Below are 15,863 nucleotides of genomic sequence, written 5' to 3' on the forward strand. Positions count from 1 at the left end.
TCATTTTATACCTTCCGCGACCGCCTCACCGAGCTGAACAAGCGAGGTGGTACTAAACTACGCAACGAAGAGCAAAGCAGCAACCTGCGCCGCGGCTTCCACTGCTTGGGCGGTTGGGCCTGAAACCTCGCACAGCCCAAGTGGCCGAGTAGTTGGGCCCATGAACTCGGCCTCGTTTATCTCTGACATGTGGGACCGGATGATTTTAATCTGAGGCCACGTTGGACACGATCGCGAATTCGCTCTCTGACATGTGGGGCCGGGTGGTTTGCATCAGAGGCCACGTCGGACTACACGATCGCGAGGGAATTTCGCGTTGTTTTTTTTGTGTTTCCTTCGCTTCGAATCCTTGAAATCTCCCGGTGGAAATCGGCGAAGGGGAGGAGTCGATCGATCGGTGGAGTTCGCCGGCGGCGAGGGAGATGGACGGCGGCATGAAGGAGCAGGGGATACTCCTGGTGCGGAAGGCGGTGGAGGAGGACGACGCCGGCAACCACGCGCGGGCGCTGCCGCTGTACGTGCACGCGCTCGACTACCTCGCCGCGCACCTCAAGTACGAGCGGAACCCCAGGGTCCGCGACGCCATCACTGCCAAGCTCGCCGGCTACATCGCCCGCGCCGAGGAGATCCGCGACGCGCTCCTCCCCGCCGCCGGCGACGACGCCACGCCGCCTGCGGCAGCGGCGGAGGAGGGCAAGGCGAAGTGCGGCGGCGGGGAAGACGAGTCGGATCGGGCCAAGCTGCGGGCGGGGCTCCACTCGGCGATCGTCTCGGAGAAGCCCAACGTGAGGTGGAGCGACGTCTCCGGGCTGGATGGAGCAAAGCAGGCGCTGCAGGAGGCCGTCGTGCTCCCCGTCGAGTTCCCGCAGTTCTTCACCGGTGAGTTTGGGTTCACTGGGATCCCAAACAAATTAATAGCAAAAATATGAAAAGATCAATCACATAAAATTGATGTTACTGGATTTATCATTAATCAAACTATCATAATATGTGGTTCTTTTTATTTAAAATATTTTATTTTTATAGATATTGTTGGTCAAAATAGCATCTCGAAAACTGTGTCGAAGTTAAAAAATGTTTATATTTTAGGACGGAGGGAGTACTCAATGTGAATTGCAGTACCTAGGCGATTGATCAATGGTGAAATTACTGAATTTTGTAGGCAAGCGGAAGCCATGGAAAGCCTTCCTCCTGTACGGGCCACCGGGGACGGGCAAATCTTACTTGGCCAAAGCCGTCGCGACAGAGGCCGATTCCACATTCTTCAGGTAATTGATTTTCTTCTCATTTCTTGTACTGGTACTAGTTGATTAGTTAGTGGGTTCTTTCACATTTGTGATCGAATTGGTTGCGTGCGTTCGATTCATTATGTAGCGTACTCAGCAAATTCAGTTAATTTTATTTTGCTCGATAGTGTAATCTTGTGCCTTTTTGTTATAAGAGCAAGTTTAATAGTATAGCCCACTACCGGCTCCAATTCATTTATAGTCAATTCATACAATAGTTACTTAGGAGTACTATACTATTAATATATGGTCCCACCTGTCACATACACATTACGTTTTGGGGTCCGTGCTGCAGCTGGCCACTGCTCTTCTCTCTCATCGTTTATCTCATTAAAATATGATTATAGCTGGCTAATAGCCTGCTATTGTACCTGCTCTAAGCATTGTTAAATTTGGACAAAACTATGGAGTGATCTGTCATCTTTGTTCTGTTATTAGTGTAATTACTAATCTGAAGTGACGGATGGACACACACTGCAGTATATCTTCGTCGGATCTTCTCTCCAAGTGGATGGGAGAAAGTGAGAAGCTGGTGACGAACCTGTTCCAGATGGCCCGTGAAAATGCACCCTCCATTATCTTCATCGATGAGATCGACTCTCTGTGTGGCCAACGAGGGGAAGGCAACGAGAGCGAGGCTTCTCGGAGAGTTAAGACAGAATTCCTCGTGCAGATGCAGGTAATTGTCTTGATGCAGTAGCATATCTCTCGCTTCAAACGTTCGTTGATGAATGCAAGTATAAGACAGTGGTGCAAAATTTAGTTTTGTGTGTGTGTGTGTGTGTGTGTGTGTGTGTGTGTGTGTCTGTGAATTTTGCTCCATAGCTAGCTAAGTTTTTTTTAAAAAAAATATTCTGTGAATGTGTGGGATGTGCAGGGTGTTGGACATAACGATGATAAAGTCCTTGTTCTTGCTGCCACAAACACTCCATATGCTCTGGATCAGGTAGAACTTACAAGACATCCATCAGTTATCTCTTCCAGTTACATTTTGCATCTCGTTTGTGTTATTGTATAAGCTTGAGTGATGATGATCGATCGATCTTCTTTTTCCCAGGCTGTACGGCGGCGTTTTGACAAACGTATCTACATTCCGCTACCCGACCTTAAAGCTAGGCAGCACATGTTCAAGGTAAGTACAAAGAAGTTAGCAAAAAGAGCAATGAGATTTTCTCAAACATGCAACCTTGAAACTGAAACTTTTGATAAGTCTTGAACCTGAATCTGAAATCCGCATTGCAGGTCCATCTGGGTGACACCCCTCACAGCCTCACCAAGGGCGACTTCGAGAGCTTGGCTCGCCGGACCGACGGCTTCTCCGGCTCCGACATCGCCGTCTGCGTAAGCCACACCACAGCCACCTATCCCATTTTCTGTAGCAGTATGCATGTCAACTTGTCATTTGATAGCCGACGATCTCTTGGTCGCGTACGTGCGCGCGCGTGTGTGCAGGTGAAGGACGTGTTGTTCGAGCCGGTGCGCAAGACGCAGGATGCCATGTTCTTCTTCGGGACGGCGGAGGGCGACGGCGACGGCGGCGCGTGGACGCCGTGTGGGCCGACGCGGCCGGGCGCCGTGCAGATCACCATGCAGGAGCTCGCGGCCAAAGGCCTGGCTGCTCAGGTGAGTCCTGGCTGCCCTAGTCATTCCCCGAATGCCAGAATGCCATCTCTGTGGCATATAGCTTCCCTTCAGCCAATAGACTTTAGTCGAAATTTAAATTTTACAATTTAATTTTTAAACTTGATTTTAAGGGTCTTTTCATCATATTTTATTTACAAACATTTGCTTTTAAATTGCTAAAACACATTGACAAAAGTTTTGTTAATAAATTGTTTTTAAATTGTAAATAAGCCGTTGAAGCTTATGTATAAGGGCGTGTTCCAAAGTCTAAACGGAGGTTGAAAACGCTGATAATGGATAAACGTGATTAGCATATGATTAATTAAGTATTAATTATTAAATTTTTGAAAAAATAAGTTTATCTATTTTTAGAATATTTTTTATATAAGAAAGTTTTCGAAACACACCATTAATTAGTTAGAAAAACGTGCTAATAGAAACGGGGAAAGTAGCCAAAAGTGATTCTCACTTTAGAACGTGCCCTAAGGGAGACGATGACTGTGGTTGCTGATCTCCTTGTCTACTGTAGATCACGCCGCCGCCGATCACGAGGACGGACTTGGACAAGGTGCTGGCGAGGCAGAAGGCGACGGTGAGCGAGAAGGATCTGGAGGTGTACACCAGGTTCACCAGAGAGTTTGGCGAGGAAGGCTAGCATCATCTTGCTGTCATACTGTGACATCTGATTCCTGTAAATGATCAGTAAGATGCTTCTGTATAGCTAGTGCGCACTCGCATCAGGATTAGTTGAATGATCTGATACAAAGTCTTGCATGGGCAATCTTTCTTTGCATGGTATCAGTGCTGTGAGATGCTACCACGTCCATATAATTTCCTATCTGCCTGGTAATGCAGAGTTGCTCATGGACTGTTACAGTGTTAAAGGCTGGGATTGCCCATAAATTTGCCAGCCAGAAATGAAATTTCTCTACTTACAAACATCACGGGCCTAGATTTAGGATTTAGGATGCATGTTTAAATGCATCATATCCCTGTGACATACAAGCTTGCTGCAAAGACGATGTCACGCTTAATGGCATTGGACGCAGTCTCCATTTTCTTATGCAACGCGGAGTTCCCCATTATGGAAGCTGCATTCCTGAACTCCCTGCAAGTTTCATCCAACCGCACGATTGTTCTTACAATGAGACCTTCAGATACATCTGTCAGCTCACAGATGTCTGCAAATGGGGTCCCCTGCATTGAAAGATCAAATAAGAACACACTGATTCTGCATAACTCTCGCAGAAGAGTTCCCGTGACGTGAGGATGTATACCTTTGCCCATTCGTAGACGACTTCAACAAGACCGAACTTGAGATTATCACGGGCATATTCCTCGGGATCTACAGGCACCTTGAACTCTCTCTGGAGCTTTCCTAATCTGATTGCTGTATCATAAATCCTAGAATAGAAAATAAACACAAGAACAAATGGCACTTAAGTGTGTTTTGCAGGCATTTGAAACAGAAAGCACAAATTCTTCGAATGCATCATATAGGAAATGACAACAAGCACAAGTTTTTTTTTTAAAAAAAAAGAATTAAATCTAACCTCTTTCTGGCATCTGCTAGTTTCGGGGTAAGAGATGGTTCTGATGTATTCCTTTGTTGGAAGACCAATGCAGACATAATAGCTACGGCTTCTTCAGGTTCTAGGTCATCCAACTGATTCTCAAACAGACATTCGGTTGATATCAACTCCTCGCCGGAATTCATTTCGCAGGCCACTCGGCCCTTAAGTTGCACCACTAGATCAGAATCAATGTAATGGATTTCTTTTAGTACATCGATCTGCACACATGGAAAGGTAAGAAATGTTACTTTCACAAACCAATCCACGGGCGCTCAGCTGGAAAACACCAGCTTATCAAAATCAAACTCATTTTTTAAGACAATAGAGTAGCACCGTGAAACTTCCAATATGCCAAACAAATCAAAAGTGAGTGGATGAAACGTCATTTTTTTTTCTAATCCCAGTTCTAGTGAGACTGAACTTTGTTGTGCCACAAATAATAGATATCTAATTCCTTATTATGGAGCGTGAGAAAAATATATATGTTTGACATCTTACTCTGCCTTGAAACTCCGGCATCTGTTGAAGTGCCTCATCTGACATTTCATATTTCAAATCATTCAGCTGATCCTTGTACACCTTTTGCTCCTTCATCAATGCAATATGCTCCTTTAATTTTATACAACCATGGCACTTATTTTCAGACATTTTTTGCAGTAATCTCTGGTAAGCATAGTAGTTCTCAACGAGAAGCATGTCTTTCATTTTTAGATCTGTATTCCATAGAAAATGAAGAAATTAGACAGTGACACAATATACTATTTATAATAACCATGCACATCAAGTAAAACTAAGCACATGATCACTGAGATTATAAAACATAAAACATAATGCAGATGCTACTGCATAGGACTATCCACTATCTGGTAGACAGCGAAGGCTATTTTATCTAGCCGGTCAAAACATCATTAACGGTTACATATTATAAGCCATGAGAACATGGTAATTTCCCTGCAGTCCTATACCTTGCCTATTTACAAGATTGACTAAATTGTTAATAATTTTGAAAGTAGTAGTAAATTATAGAACACATTTACCACTATATCAGATAACTTTTTCTTACTAGCTTGGCTGGAACTTTATATAGCACCAGATTTCATATGTAATTTAACCATAGAAAAAAAATGTACCTTTTATTGCATCTAAAGCAGCAGGATACTTGTTTCCGTCTGGTTGCTCTTTTATAAGCATCTGGACAGTTTTAGAGTAAACTGTTTTGCTTGGATCCTCAAGGAGTCTGACTTGATCAATCTTTATTTTGCTGGCGCATATATTCATAATCTCTTTATTCTCTATTGCTCTAACTTCAAAACCCATTCCAGATGCATCTCCCTTGTATGGTAGCTTGATATTGATGACACCTGAACCTTTCCGTGTACTGACAGAAGAGAAATATTCATCTTCCATGCTACGTTTTCCTTTCGGGATAACAAAGTATCCTTGTTTAAAATCCCCTGCTTCCTTTTCATTCTGGTTGGATGAATCAGGAGCTAGTGCTGACGATGTGCAATCACCGGTCAGTACAAGAACAACATATTGCTTTAGTGCAGCAGATGGAGTTTTCACAATTACACCGAGCAAGTGATCATCATCCTGACACAAAAGATGAAAATTTTAATGTGGAAAATGCATCTGTTGCACATTTGCTAGATACAGTTCCGAAATAAAAATAAGAGACAGCAATAAGACCAAAAGTGCCAGATTAATTTCAAGCCCACATAAATTTATTGGGATCCAGTGTGGCTTGTGTGTATTCGCGAGTCACCTGATATTTAACATGTTTTTCCCTTAGTTTGGATGCTTACACTACCGAAGATTCTACCCCTTAATTTTGAAGTGATATAGAAGACATCCGCAAAACTTAAATAATGATTGATGTCTTCTAATTTTCTCATTTTCATTTCTTATGCACTACCTCTACATTCATAAATATATACAGTAGACCAGAAGATAATTTCTGATTGATTGAATAAACAGTTAGCCCGGCCCGGCGATTGAATAAACAGTACGAGAATTGGGGGGAAGGGAAAACGGCTATAAAAAAATAAATTTATTATAAAAAAGGAATAGACAAACAGATAGAAATTGTGCACAAGAGGCAGCCCAATAGGATGAATACATACTGATTGGGATTTAACAACAACCAGACGGCCAGGTGTAAGGGACTGTTGAGAAGCAGGCAACTGCATAATTGCTTCCGTAATAGACTCCCTGTGTGCCTCAGCTTCTAAGACCATCTCGTAGTATTCTTCAATAGCCGGCTCTCCTTTTATGCACCTGATAATATAAGAAAGAACAAGACATATAGAAGAAGTTAATTGTTCGCATTATACTAGGTGCTACTTTTCATGGGTACTTTCATACAATCAATGCCTATCAAAACAAAGTGCAGGTAAGATAATGGTACATAGATAATATTGCAAAGGAATGGTTAAAAGCCCACTAAAAAAGATATGAAGACAACAATGGAATTCTATAAACATCCTGCTGCATTTTCTTAACAACCAAAGATCGACAGATGACTGCTATATGCGCAAACCCAACCAGATACTTGGTCTTTTCCCCTAGATGTTTCCATAAAGTCGTACCCCCATCCCTATTCTGATGCGGTTAAGAACTGGAACGTAGTGGCCTAAGGCTACTCCCAGATTTAGCATCTAAACCTCTACATCTATGTAACATCACCAAGTCCTGTGTGAAAAATGATGGTGCTTATTAATATATTCGTCAATGAGATAATTTCTACAGAGTGAGACCTAGGAAGAGATGATTCTCTTTTTCTAAAACTTCAGACAACCTCCACCAAACACATTTGCCTACTGTGGTATTTTCTCTCACCTCTTTCTTTACTACTCCCTCCGTTTCATATTATAAGTCGTTTGACATTTTCAACACATAACACACATAGTATCAAAATATATTCACTGTTACATCTGATGAAACTAATTTGGCGTTGTAGATGTTGCTAATTTTTTCTATAAACTTGGTCAAACCTAAAGAAGTTTGACTAGAAAAAGTCAAAGCGACTTATAATATGAAACGGAGGTAGTAGTTAACTGTGCCAAATCTCTTATGCTAAAGGTGTGTGCTAGTTCTATTCTACCAAGGATGGTGTATCTAGAATTTGCATGTCCAAATCAAAAATCGAACACAACCATCCTTGTTTGTTAACTTCCTATGTCAATGAAACTATGCTAGTTTTTATTTGCAGTTTTTAAGTAGGATTTGCATTGAAAACATTGGTACCCATGGTATCAATTTCATGAAGATAGGTTAATGTCTCACTCAATTGTCTTCGTGGGTTGACGAAGCATCTGCAGAAGCAACTTTTCCTTCTCAGGCAAATTCTTTTGTGCATGGAATTCTGCAAAACTTCTCTTTAGCATGTCCTCCACCTGTGAGCAAATCCATCAATGTAAGCCAAGGAGAGAACTTTTTCCTATTGTACATTTAGAAAAGTAAATGGCACACATCTAAGACATGGTGTCACTGTCCTGGGGCTACCTTCACCCATTGTTCAGCAATATAACAATCGGAATTTTACATTAAAGAAGAGATAGTGAAGTAACCAGTGCAACCTACACATAATGTACAATGGTCAGGGACAGTAGTTCGGAAACATTACTGGACCTTGAATAGTCAAATCATGCATATGCCTTCATAAAGAAAAGGGAACTCAACAAAGTTGTATCACATTCACTATTCCCTAACTTATTATAAACTAATTATAGATAGCACAAGCTAATCACACACTCCTCCCATGCCTATGCAGAGTCAATGCCAAATGCATAATTGATCAAGTAGTCAAAACAGTCATGGAAATGGAACTTTGTGAACAAATAAATAATAAATAGGATTGTTTTTATAGCAGACGCTTCATTATATCATGGACTAACTCATCACACCTTAAAAACATATGTTTAGTTTATATTTCAGTTTTCAGTCTTCAAAGTTCGAACAGATATTTTTAATGTGTGACTGGATGATCAAAAGCTCAAGAAATACCAAAGGGTACATAGCCAAATTGAAATATGGAATTGAATTTGAAAAAAGAGGAATGGCCAAGCCAGAAAGTTTTCTAATTGGTCTATATAAGTGTACCTTGAGTTCCTCCACACGTAGAAGATGCAGTATCATAGTGTATGTTAACCGAAATTGAGATTCTAGTCGAGTTGGTTTTCCAACAATCAAATTCTTCAAATCACTTTCTTCGGGAATTTCATCACGACACATAACGATCACTGTACCAATGTTATCAAGCCCTCTCCTACCAGCTCGCCCGGCCATTTGAATATACTCCCCTGGAAGTAACTTCCGATGTTCTTTTCCATCAAACTTTCTTAAGGAATCAAACACGACCTGTTAGATTTGCAAAATTAAGTCAGAGCATTGCAGCTTGCTTACCAGATCCTTGAGCTAAGCATGGGAAAAGCAAGAGTAACTAAGAACTGCAGTTAGCTTAATTTAATTTTGATATTTTTATTACAAAGAAAAAAAAGTATGTATCTATCTGACAAACATTTATAGTTTACATAACCTGTCTTTTCAACAAAAGGAAAACTGGAAATCATGATAACTGTGCACAACAAACTGAGTTTTTAAAACAACAAAAGTGTGTAACGAATGTGGAAAGAGACTAGTCATGCATTCAAAATTGGCTTAGTCCAAAGCATGTTAAACAGAAGTCTGTCTACATGCGGTCGACATTGCAATTGTAGATGATGCTAGCATCAATAAGCATGACAAGATAAAAGGTTGACTTTCACCTCCAACATCATGAGTAAAGAGTCTCTTCAGCTTTTGCATTACTGTGAAAATGAAACTATCAAAATGTTTAAATATCAGAATTAGCAGAAGTTATGCATGAATAAATGATAGAAAAACTGATTGTTTCATTCCCATTATTCAAACATATATGGGAAAAACTAATAAGTAGATGACAAAAGGCAAGTGGTATGGTCACATAGAGCCAGATCTTGCATAAGCTTTGTTTGACACAAGATGAAAAGGTATTTAAATCCTCAATATGACAAAAGAACAAATAGAGCCTCACCGTCCTTGCTGGAGCATTAACGCCCATCGCAAATGTCTCAGTGGAAAATAACACCTACAATTGACTCCAAGTCAAGGTTGACATTCAGTTAAAAAAATGAATGGATCAGAACATGCAATATTTGATTAATGTAATGTTGAAAAGAATAAGGTAGTATCTGATAGATGGCATCGATGTGATTTGATCTCAAATGTCATTTCAGTGTTACACTGTTCATTTGTTCAATGTGTTGAATCACGTAAAAGCTTTGATAGATGACACTCTTATTGAGTATTGTGCAAAACTGACTTAGAAAATGCAGGATATGATGGCCCCTTCTTTTTCATAACATCGACTTCCTCTAGTCATAAATAGTTGACGTTTAGGACAAGATTTGGTTAAACTTTAGAAACTTTGACCATCAATTTCATATTAGAATATGTTTATAGAATCTAGTAAGTTTATGATGTTATGATAGTACTTTTCAAGGCAAATCTACATGAACCATTTTAAAACTAAACATTTGAGAAGTTATTAATGGTAAAAAATTTCAAAAGTTTGACTAAATCTTGTCCTAAACGCCAAATATTTATGACCAGAGGGAGTAGCAAATATCGAAAAACTAGTATAGATTATGTACATGGAATAGTTCTCTTCAAGCTTGAAGAAGTTTAGATACTTTCTAAAGAAACTAACTACCAAAAAAAACTACAACATGTTCAAAGTTTAACCTTGATGACGCCACGACAAAACAGCATTTCAACAACTTCTTTGACGATAGGAAGAAGTCCAGCATGGTGTACTCCAATCCCTCTACGTAGAAGGCTTTGTATCCCTACAACCTAACAGGGAAACCAAAGTTTCAAACAGAAACAAGGATAAGATTGTCAGACTAAAATCATTTGTGCTACTAGATCACCTGTGGAAGGTTCCTATCAGATCCTTTAAGGCGTGAAAAGGCCTTGTCACAGAAGAGGCGGATTTCACTTTTCTCTGAGTTACTGGTGAGATCTGCACCAAACATGCTCTCTGCTGATCTATCACATCGATTTTTTGAGAAGCAAAAAATTACCACCTGTCAAAGAACCATATAAAATATCAGAAAAGCTCTTGTAAAATGTAAAATGACCTGGCATGATGAATGGGAACAGTAATCAATGACCAATATGCTGTGACCAATTGTTACTTCGCAATTGATTACGTACTTCAGAATGCACAATGGAGAGTGGAATAATAAAATTTGATATAAATTTAATGCTCAAAAGAACAAAATGTTATGAAATTCATTGCTCAAGATAAATGCCATAATTTTATCATTCTCACATACAGGCACGAGGGATTTCTTCAGAAGGTTATTTATGAGGGGCATCCAGAATGAAGACTCTGATCTCCGTGGCCCAGAGGTGCTTTGCTGAACAGCAGCAGCTGATGAGCTGGCATGATGGTGCTTTGGATTTTTCTGATCTCTACCTCTACTAGATGTATCTGGATTTCTGCCTTGAGTTCCAGCACGTACTGCAGTTGTTCCTGGTTTTGAACCAGGTTTCATTCCAAGCTTGCTCGAATTTTTCTTTTTAAAAACCTCCTTGGCTTCTCTATATCCTTGAGTAAGAAATGCATCCTTCTCACATATTTTGAACACTTCTCCGGAGTAGAACAAACAGTGCTCCAGGGGAACAGGCCTTTTGTTGGTCCTGATGAACAAATGGCAGCAAAATGGTATGATGCAAACTGTAATAGGAAGTAGTTTAAAATAATTCTGCACTTACAAAGGTAAAGACACTATAATCCACTCAACTGATGTATAGTAATAGATAATAATACGCTGTATTATTCAGTTGTAAGAAAATAAGGTGATTTGGTCTTATTTTCTTGAAATGACCCCCATCCAGTACTCAGAGTTTGCTCAATTAATCCCTAGCCCTTCCACTTACTGAGATTTGCCCAATTGCACACCTTCAACAGTTCAACTAATGTATTCAGTATTTCAGTACATGCACCAACTGAATCAATAAATATTGGAATCTCAAACTAGAAAAGGCAATTAAATACTAATTACTCCCTCCATCCAAAGCATTCCAAGCGTTTGAAATTTGTCCGCAAATATAAGCGTTCCAGAAAAATACTTGTCTCATCAATCACGTCTCATTCAAATTTCTTCCCATCTTACCCCCAACCACCCTTCCACCGCCATGCATCCCTCATTTAGTGAGGGGCACACCAATGTCTTTTCTCAATCTTTGTTAAACAACCTAGAAAAGCTTATATTTGGGGATGGAGGGAGTGCTATCTAGAATTAGTGATATAGCTTTGTGTAAGAAACCTACATAAAACAACAAAGATGCTACTTTTATTGATATAAAAATCTTCTAAAATATTTAGCAAGCTATTGTGTTTTATCATTGGTCCTTAGGGAAAAAAAGAATCCGATTAGAGAATCCTCACGGCCATAGGGTTTTAATCAACAAAAATAGTTGCAATGATGAGTTTTTAGTTGCACAAGATAGTACATTAAAGGCACTCAGATCAATAAAACTACACCAGTGGCTTGATCGCACAAAATAAAATACCTTAAGGGGCCTACAATGCAATTTTGCTTGCTTAAAAGTGATATAACTACACTTACGATGTGACATGAATTTTCTTCTGCTTTGTTCGACCAATCCAGTCAGCAAATTCAACTGTGTTTGGAACCTAAATAGAAATGTTACAGCTCAACTCCAAAATAAATATCAATCTGAGAGATGATATGAAGGTCACAACTCACAAGCTTGAGCTTTTTGTAAGAAGGAAAAGAAAAAAAAAAGTCTATGATGTATTTAAAAGATATTTTTGGCATTCAAAAACCATATTAACCTGGGCTGAGCCTTATCAGGTATAAGTGGTTGTATCATAGTAGCTTAGTAGAAAACTGGCACAACCATACTTTCTATGAAAATCACCTTAAGGTCAGAGTACTCCACTAATTATTTTAAGAGACAGTAAACTATAAATGGTTCTATTATTCTATTTCTGAGTTACTATAGTTAATCCATTAATGGGCTAATGGTATGTCATGCTTTTGCATACTTGAAATGATTCTTAATAATTTGAGTGACAGTCTTAGCAGTTGATAGCAACACAACTTAGATATCACAGTTGGGTGCCAATAGTTAAACACAAGTATTCACTAAATCCATACCGTTGCCGAAAGAAGGACAATGTTGATGTGCTTCGGGAGCATTATAATAACTTCCTCCCAAACTACACCTCTCTCTGCATCATTTACATAATGCACTTCATCAAAAATTACCTGATTGCAAAACCACGCACGGCACACGGCTCCATAAGTTTTTAAAATATAAGGTGGGAAGTTAAATATTACATTATGAACTATGAAGAATTGAGAACTGAGACAGCGTACCCATTCAATATCACGTATGATGTCAGCACCTCTGTAGAGCATTGAACGTAATATTTCTGTGGTCATAATTAAGCAAGTTGCCTCTGGTCTGATACTGACATCTCCTGTGAGAAGTCCCACGTCAAACTTCCCACAGAAATCTCGGTATTTTTGATTGCTGATAGTTTTAATGGGAGCAGTATAGACAGCCCGGGTGCAATGCTGCATAATAACATTAGCTGTCATCACAAGGACCATGCAAACATTGTTTTATTGAGATGTACTATATAGTAAGCAAATAGAAATAGCACAATGAAGTATGTACAAATCAGGCATTGCAAATATCGATCTACTGAGGAAACGCAAAACTGAGCTCTTATCAGAAATGCAGAATTCAAATCAACTAAAAGTAAATATAAGTTATGTTCATTTTTACAAGCACTGGGTTAATGAGGTACTCAAGTGAAGGGATCGGTGGTTTCAAATTAACGAAAAGTAGAATACCCAAAAGGAACAGTGAAGCAAGCGTACTTTTGTTGCTAAAGCGAATGCATACTCTGCAACAACCGTCTTTCCTGCTGATGTATGAGCTGCCACAAAGACTGATTCACCCTTCTGAAGATAATATATAGCCTATATTTGGCAGAATAGAAAGTTACACATCAGCAACTATATCAAGCATTTAGTAGCATATATTTTACTAACAAAAAGGTTATGGTAATTAGGGTCTGCTCACAATAAATGATTCCCACAGGAGATGTGGAGGAAAGAATGCATTTCTCATAATTTTTTCCTTATCCGAAAATTCAATGGCAAACCTTTTGTTTCAAAAATATGGGGCTTTTTACTTCTTTAGAGTGACAAGTCATAGGCCACTCACAGAAGTGGAATGCAGTTGCTGGTTGCATTGAAACTATTCTTTTTTACTATATGTGGTACTTGATAGGGAAAATATGCATAGTTAAAGTATTGCTGGTGCATGGAGTTTTTATCCTTCACTGGTAAAACATGGTTGTGCTATCAAAAAGTCCATGTTAACAAAATGTGCTTGTAGAAGAAAATATTCCTGTCGGTATTGAAAAATAAGACATTGAAAACAAAGGTGCAGACATTTATGAATAGCTTACCTCCTTCTGGAATTTGTCTAGTTCAAATGGATACTCAATTGCCATATCTGGAACAAGTTTATAGAAGTTAGTCACAATGTCTTCATCCCCACCAACAAGTGCCCAAACCTGCAAGTGAAATAGAAACAGATAAACATCACTACTTCATATCTATGCATCAATGAAATTTATGGAATGAGAAGCACAATTGAGAAAGTGTCCGACAAAATGAAACACGAAATGCACTTACCTTGCCCTCCTTTGCCATGCTGCCATCACCTGACCCACTTGAATCTCTGCTAGTATCTTTAACTGAGGACAATAACATTTGATCCAAGTCTGATTGAGGTTCAGAAACATCTCCTTGGGCACCACCTTTCTGTTTTTCAATGTCCAGATTTTCTATAGTTTCAGAAGCATTTTGCAGTTTGCTAATATTTTGTTTATCAACATCTGAAGTTGGAAAAGGGGGAAGGTTAGCATGAAACCAGAGATGACTTAAACCTTGTAGTAAAAATGGGGATGATGACAGTTATCATGATTTACCACAAGAGAAGATATTCATGTGAATCGAGGATATGATGTATGAGGATGATAAATTTACCATTGGTCTCCTCATCTCCAACCAATTGCTGAACATGATCTTCACGCGGCACCTTGTCGTCAGAATCTTCCTCCCATGCTATCTTGAATAGATCATCAAACTGCACTGAGTACTTATCCTGCAAGAACATGAGACATTCAGATTATAATGTATAATAGCAAAACTGGCAAATTGTGGAATCCTGAATTGTTTAGAATATGAACCGAGGTACCATGGTGTCATTTGATGAAGATGTGGATTGCTCATCTACACGCTCTCCATCCTGGTAACACTTCCAATGGCTTTTGTACTCCTATAGGAATATAGTGCACACAATAGCGGCACAGACGCAGCTTAGCACAATGACAGCAAACATTACTTTGCAAAACAAACCAACACACTATTAAGGATCAAACCTTCAAATTGCCCAGGTCCAATCCCTTGCGGAATCCTGGAGGATTAACCTGAGCTGGCCCTCCGCTCATAAGCTCGCGCACCCAATCCCCATTGCGTGCACCCTCTGGAAATGCCTTCTCCAAAGCAGCAGCCGCAGCCGCATCATCATGCAGGCCCCCTGGGCGGAACGGGCGGCTGTTCACGCTCCCCCTCACGAAATCCTTCGCAGGGCCAGGCATCCGCGGCGTTATCCCACCGGTGCCCGAATCAAACACGTCGCTCATATCCATCTGCACGGACTCAGGATCCCACACTTGCGACTCCTGCCGCGACGACGACGACGACAATGGCGGCCGTCGGCGGCGGAAGGGCGGCTCCCAGGCGGGCACGAGCATGGTGCGCGGGGCGGAGGGCTCCAGCGGCGGCCTAGCCAACTCGAACCAATCCAAATCCCACACCCTCGCGCCATCGGCCGCGGTGGGGAGGTGGAGCTCCGGGTTGAGGTAGTTGGCCTCGAGGTACTCCTTCACGCTGCTCGGGCTCTCCAGCGGGTACGCCGGCGGCTGCGATCGCCATCACACCTCCGATGGGTTTAGGGTTTACGCTTCCGCAACATTGAGTAAAACGCGTGATTTAGGAGGTGGGGGAGCAGTGGGTCGCGTACCAGGACGAACTCGGGTATAGGGCTGGGCGGATTGGGCGTGGGGTCGAGGCGGAGGTGGCCGCCATGGCCGGAGAAGCTGACGCGGAACGGCACCTCGCTCGCCGGCGACGAGGTGGTGAGGTCGCCCATGGAGGCCGCCGCCGGTGAGGAGGCGGTCCGTTTCCCTTTTCGACGGAAGACGAACTGGTGCTTTGGGGAGTTTCAGCTTTACCCGCAG

The 15,863-nt window shown here is 40.8% G+C and overlaps 2 protein-coding genes across 2 annotated transcripts; one reads left to right on the top strand and one right to left on the bottom strand.

The window, feature by feature from the left end:
* The first annotated feature begins 310 nt into the window (after nt 1-310).
* Nucleotides 311-4,025, top strand: LOC4328374 (protein SUPPRESSOR OF K(+) TRANSPORT GROWTH DEFECT 1). Its single transcript, XM_015771346.3, has 8 exons — nt 311-879; nt 1,163-1,268; nt 1,767-1,965; nt 2,164-2,232; nt 2,344-2,418; nt 2,529-2,627; nt 2,739-2,909; nt 3,439-4,025. The coding sequence occupies exons 1-8, from the start codon at nt 423-425 to the stop codon at nt 3,562-3,564; spliced, it is 1,302 nt and encodes a 433-aa protein (XP_015626832.1). The 5' UTR covers nt 311-422; the 3' UTR covers nt 3,565-4,025.
* Nucleotides 3,628-15,849, bottom strand: LOC4328375 (DExH-box ATP-dependent RNA helicase DExH11). Its single transcript, XM_015771344.3, has 22 exons — nt 15,647-15,849; nt 15,003-15,545; nt 14,819-14,899; nt 14,608-14,725; nt 14,254-14,456; nt 14,025-14,132; nt 13,429-13,530; nt 12,919-13,119; nt 12,697-12,807; nt 12,142-12,209; nt 10,843-11,209; nt 10,435-10,590; nt 10,247-10,357; nt 9,537-9,590; nt 8,585-8,842; nt 7,769-7,878; nt 6,607-6,760; nt 5,614-6,076; nt 4,982-5,196; nt 4,463-4,701; nt 4,187-4,313; nt 3,628-4,106 (listed from the first exon to the last, which is right to left on the bottom strand). Exons 1-22 carry the CDS (start codon nt 15,773-15,775, stop codon nt 3,894-3,896), a joined length of 4,131 nt encoding a protein of 1,376 aa, XP_015626830.1. The 5' UTR covers nt 15,776-15,849; the 3' UTR covers nt 3,628-3,893.
* Nucleotides 15,850-15,863: the final 14 nt, after the last annotated feature.

The sequence above is a fragment of the Oryza sativa genome, chromosome 2 (assembly GCF_034140825.1).
Source record: "Oryza sativa Japonica Group chromosome 2, ASM3414082v1".
Lineage (NCBI taxonomy): Eukaryota > Viridiplantae > Streptophyta > Magnoliopsida > Poales > Poaceae > Oryza > Oryza sativa.

What these genes read in the sequence shown, in the direction of transcription:
- LOC4328375 (XM_015771344.3), bottom strand. Translation starts at nt 15,775, where the DNA reads ATGGGCGACCTCACCACCTCGTCGCCGGCGAGCGAGGTGCCGTTCCGC. An exon ending in TGGAGATGAGGAGACCAATG is followed by an intron (nt 14,457 to 14,607) that starts GTAAATTTATCA and finishes TTCCAACTTCAG; the next exon opens with ATGTTGATAAACAAAATATT. An exon ending in TAGACAAATTCCAGAAGGAG is followed by an intron (nt 13,531 to 14,024) that starts GTAAGCTATTCA and finishes TGCCAAATATAG; the next exon opens with GCTATATATTATCTTCAGAA.
- LOC4328374 (XM_015771346.3), top strand. Translation starts at nt 423, where the DNA reads ATGGACGGCGGCATGAAGGAGCAGGGGATACTCCTGGTGCGGAAGGCG. An exon ending in GCCGATTCCACATTCTTCAG is followed by an intron (nt 1,269 to 1,766) that starts GTAATTGATTTT and finishes CACACACTGCAG; the next exon opens with TATATCTTCGTCGGATCTTC. An exon ending in CTCCATATGCTCTGGATCAG is followed by an intron (nt 2,233 to 2,343) that starts GTAGAACTTACA and finishes TCTTTTTCCCAG; the next exon opens with GCTGTACGGCGGCGTTTTGA.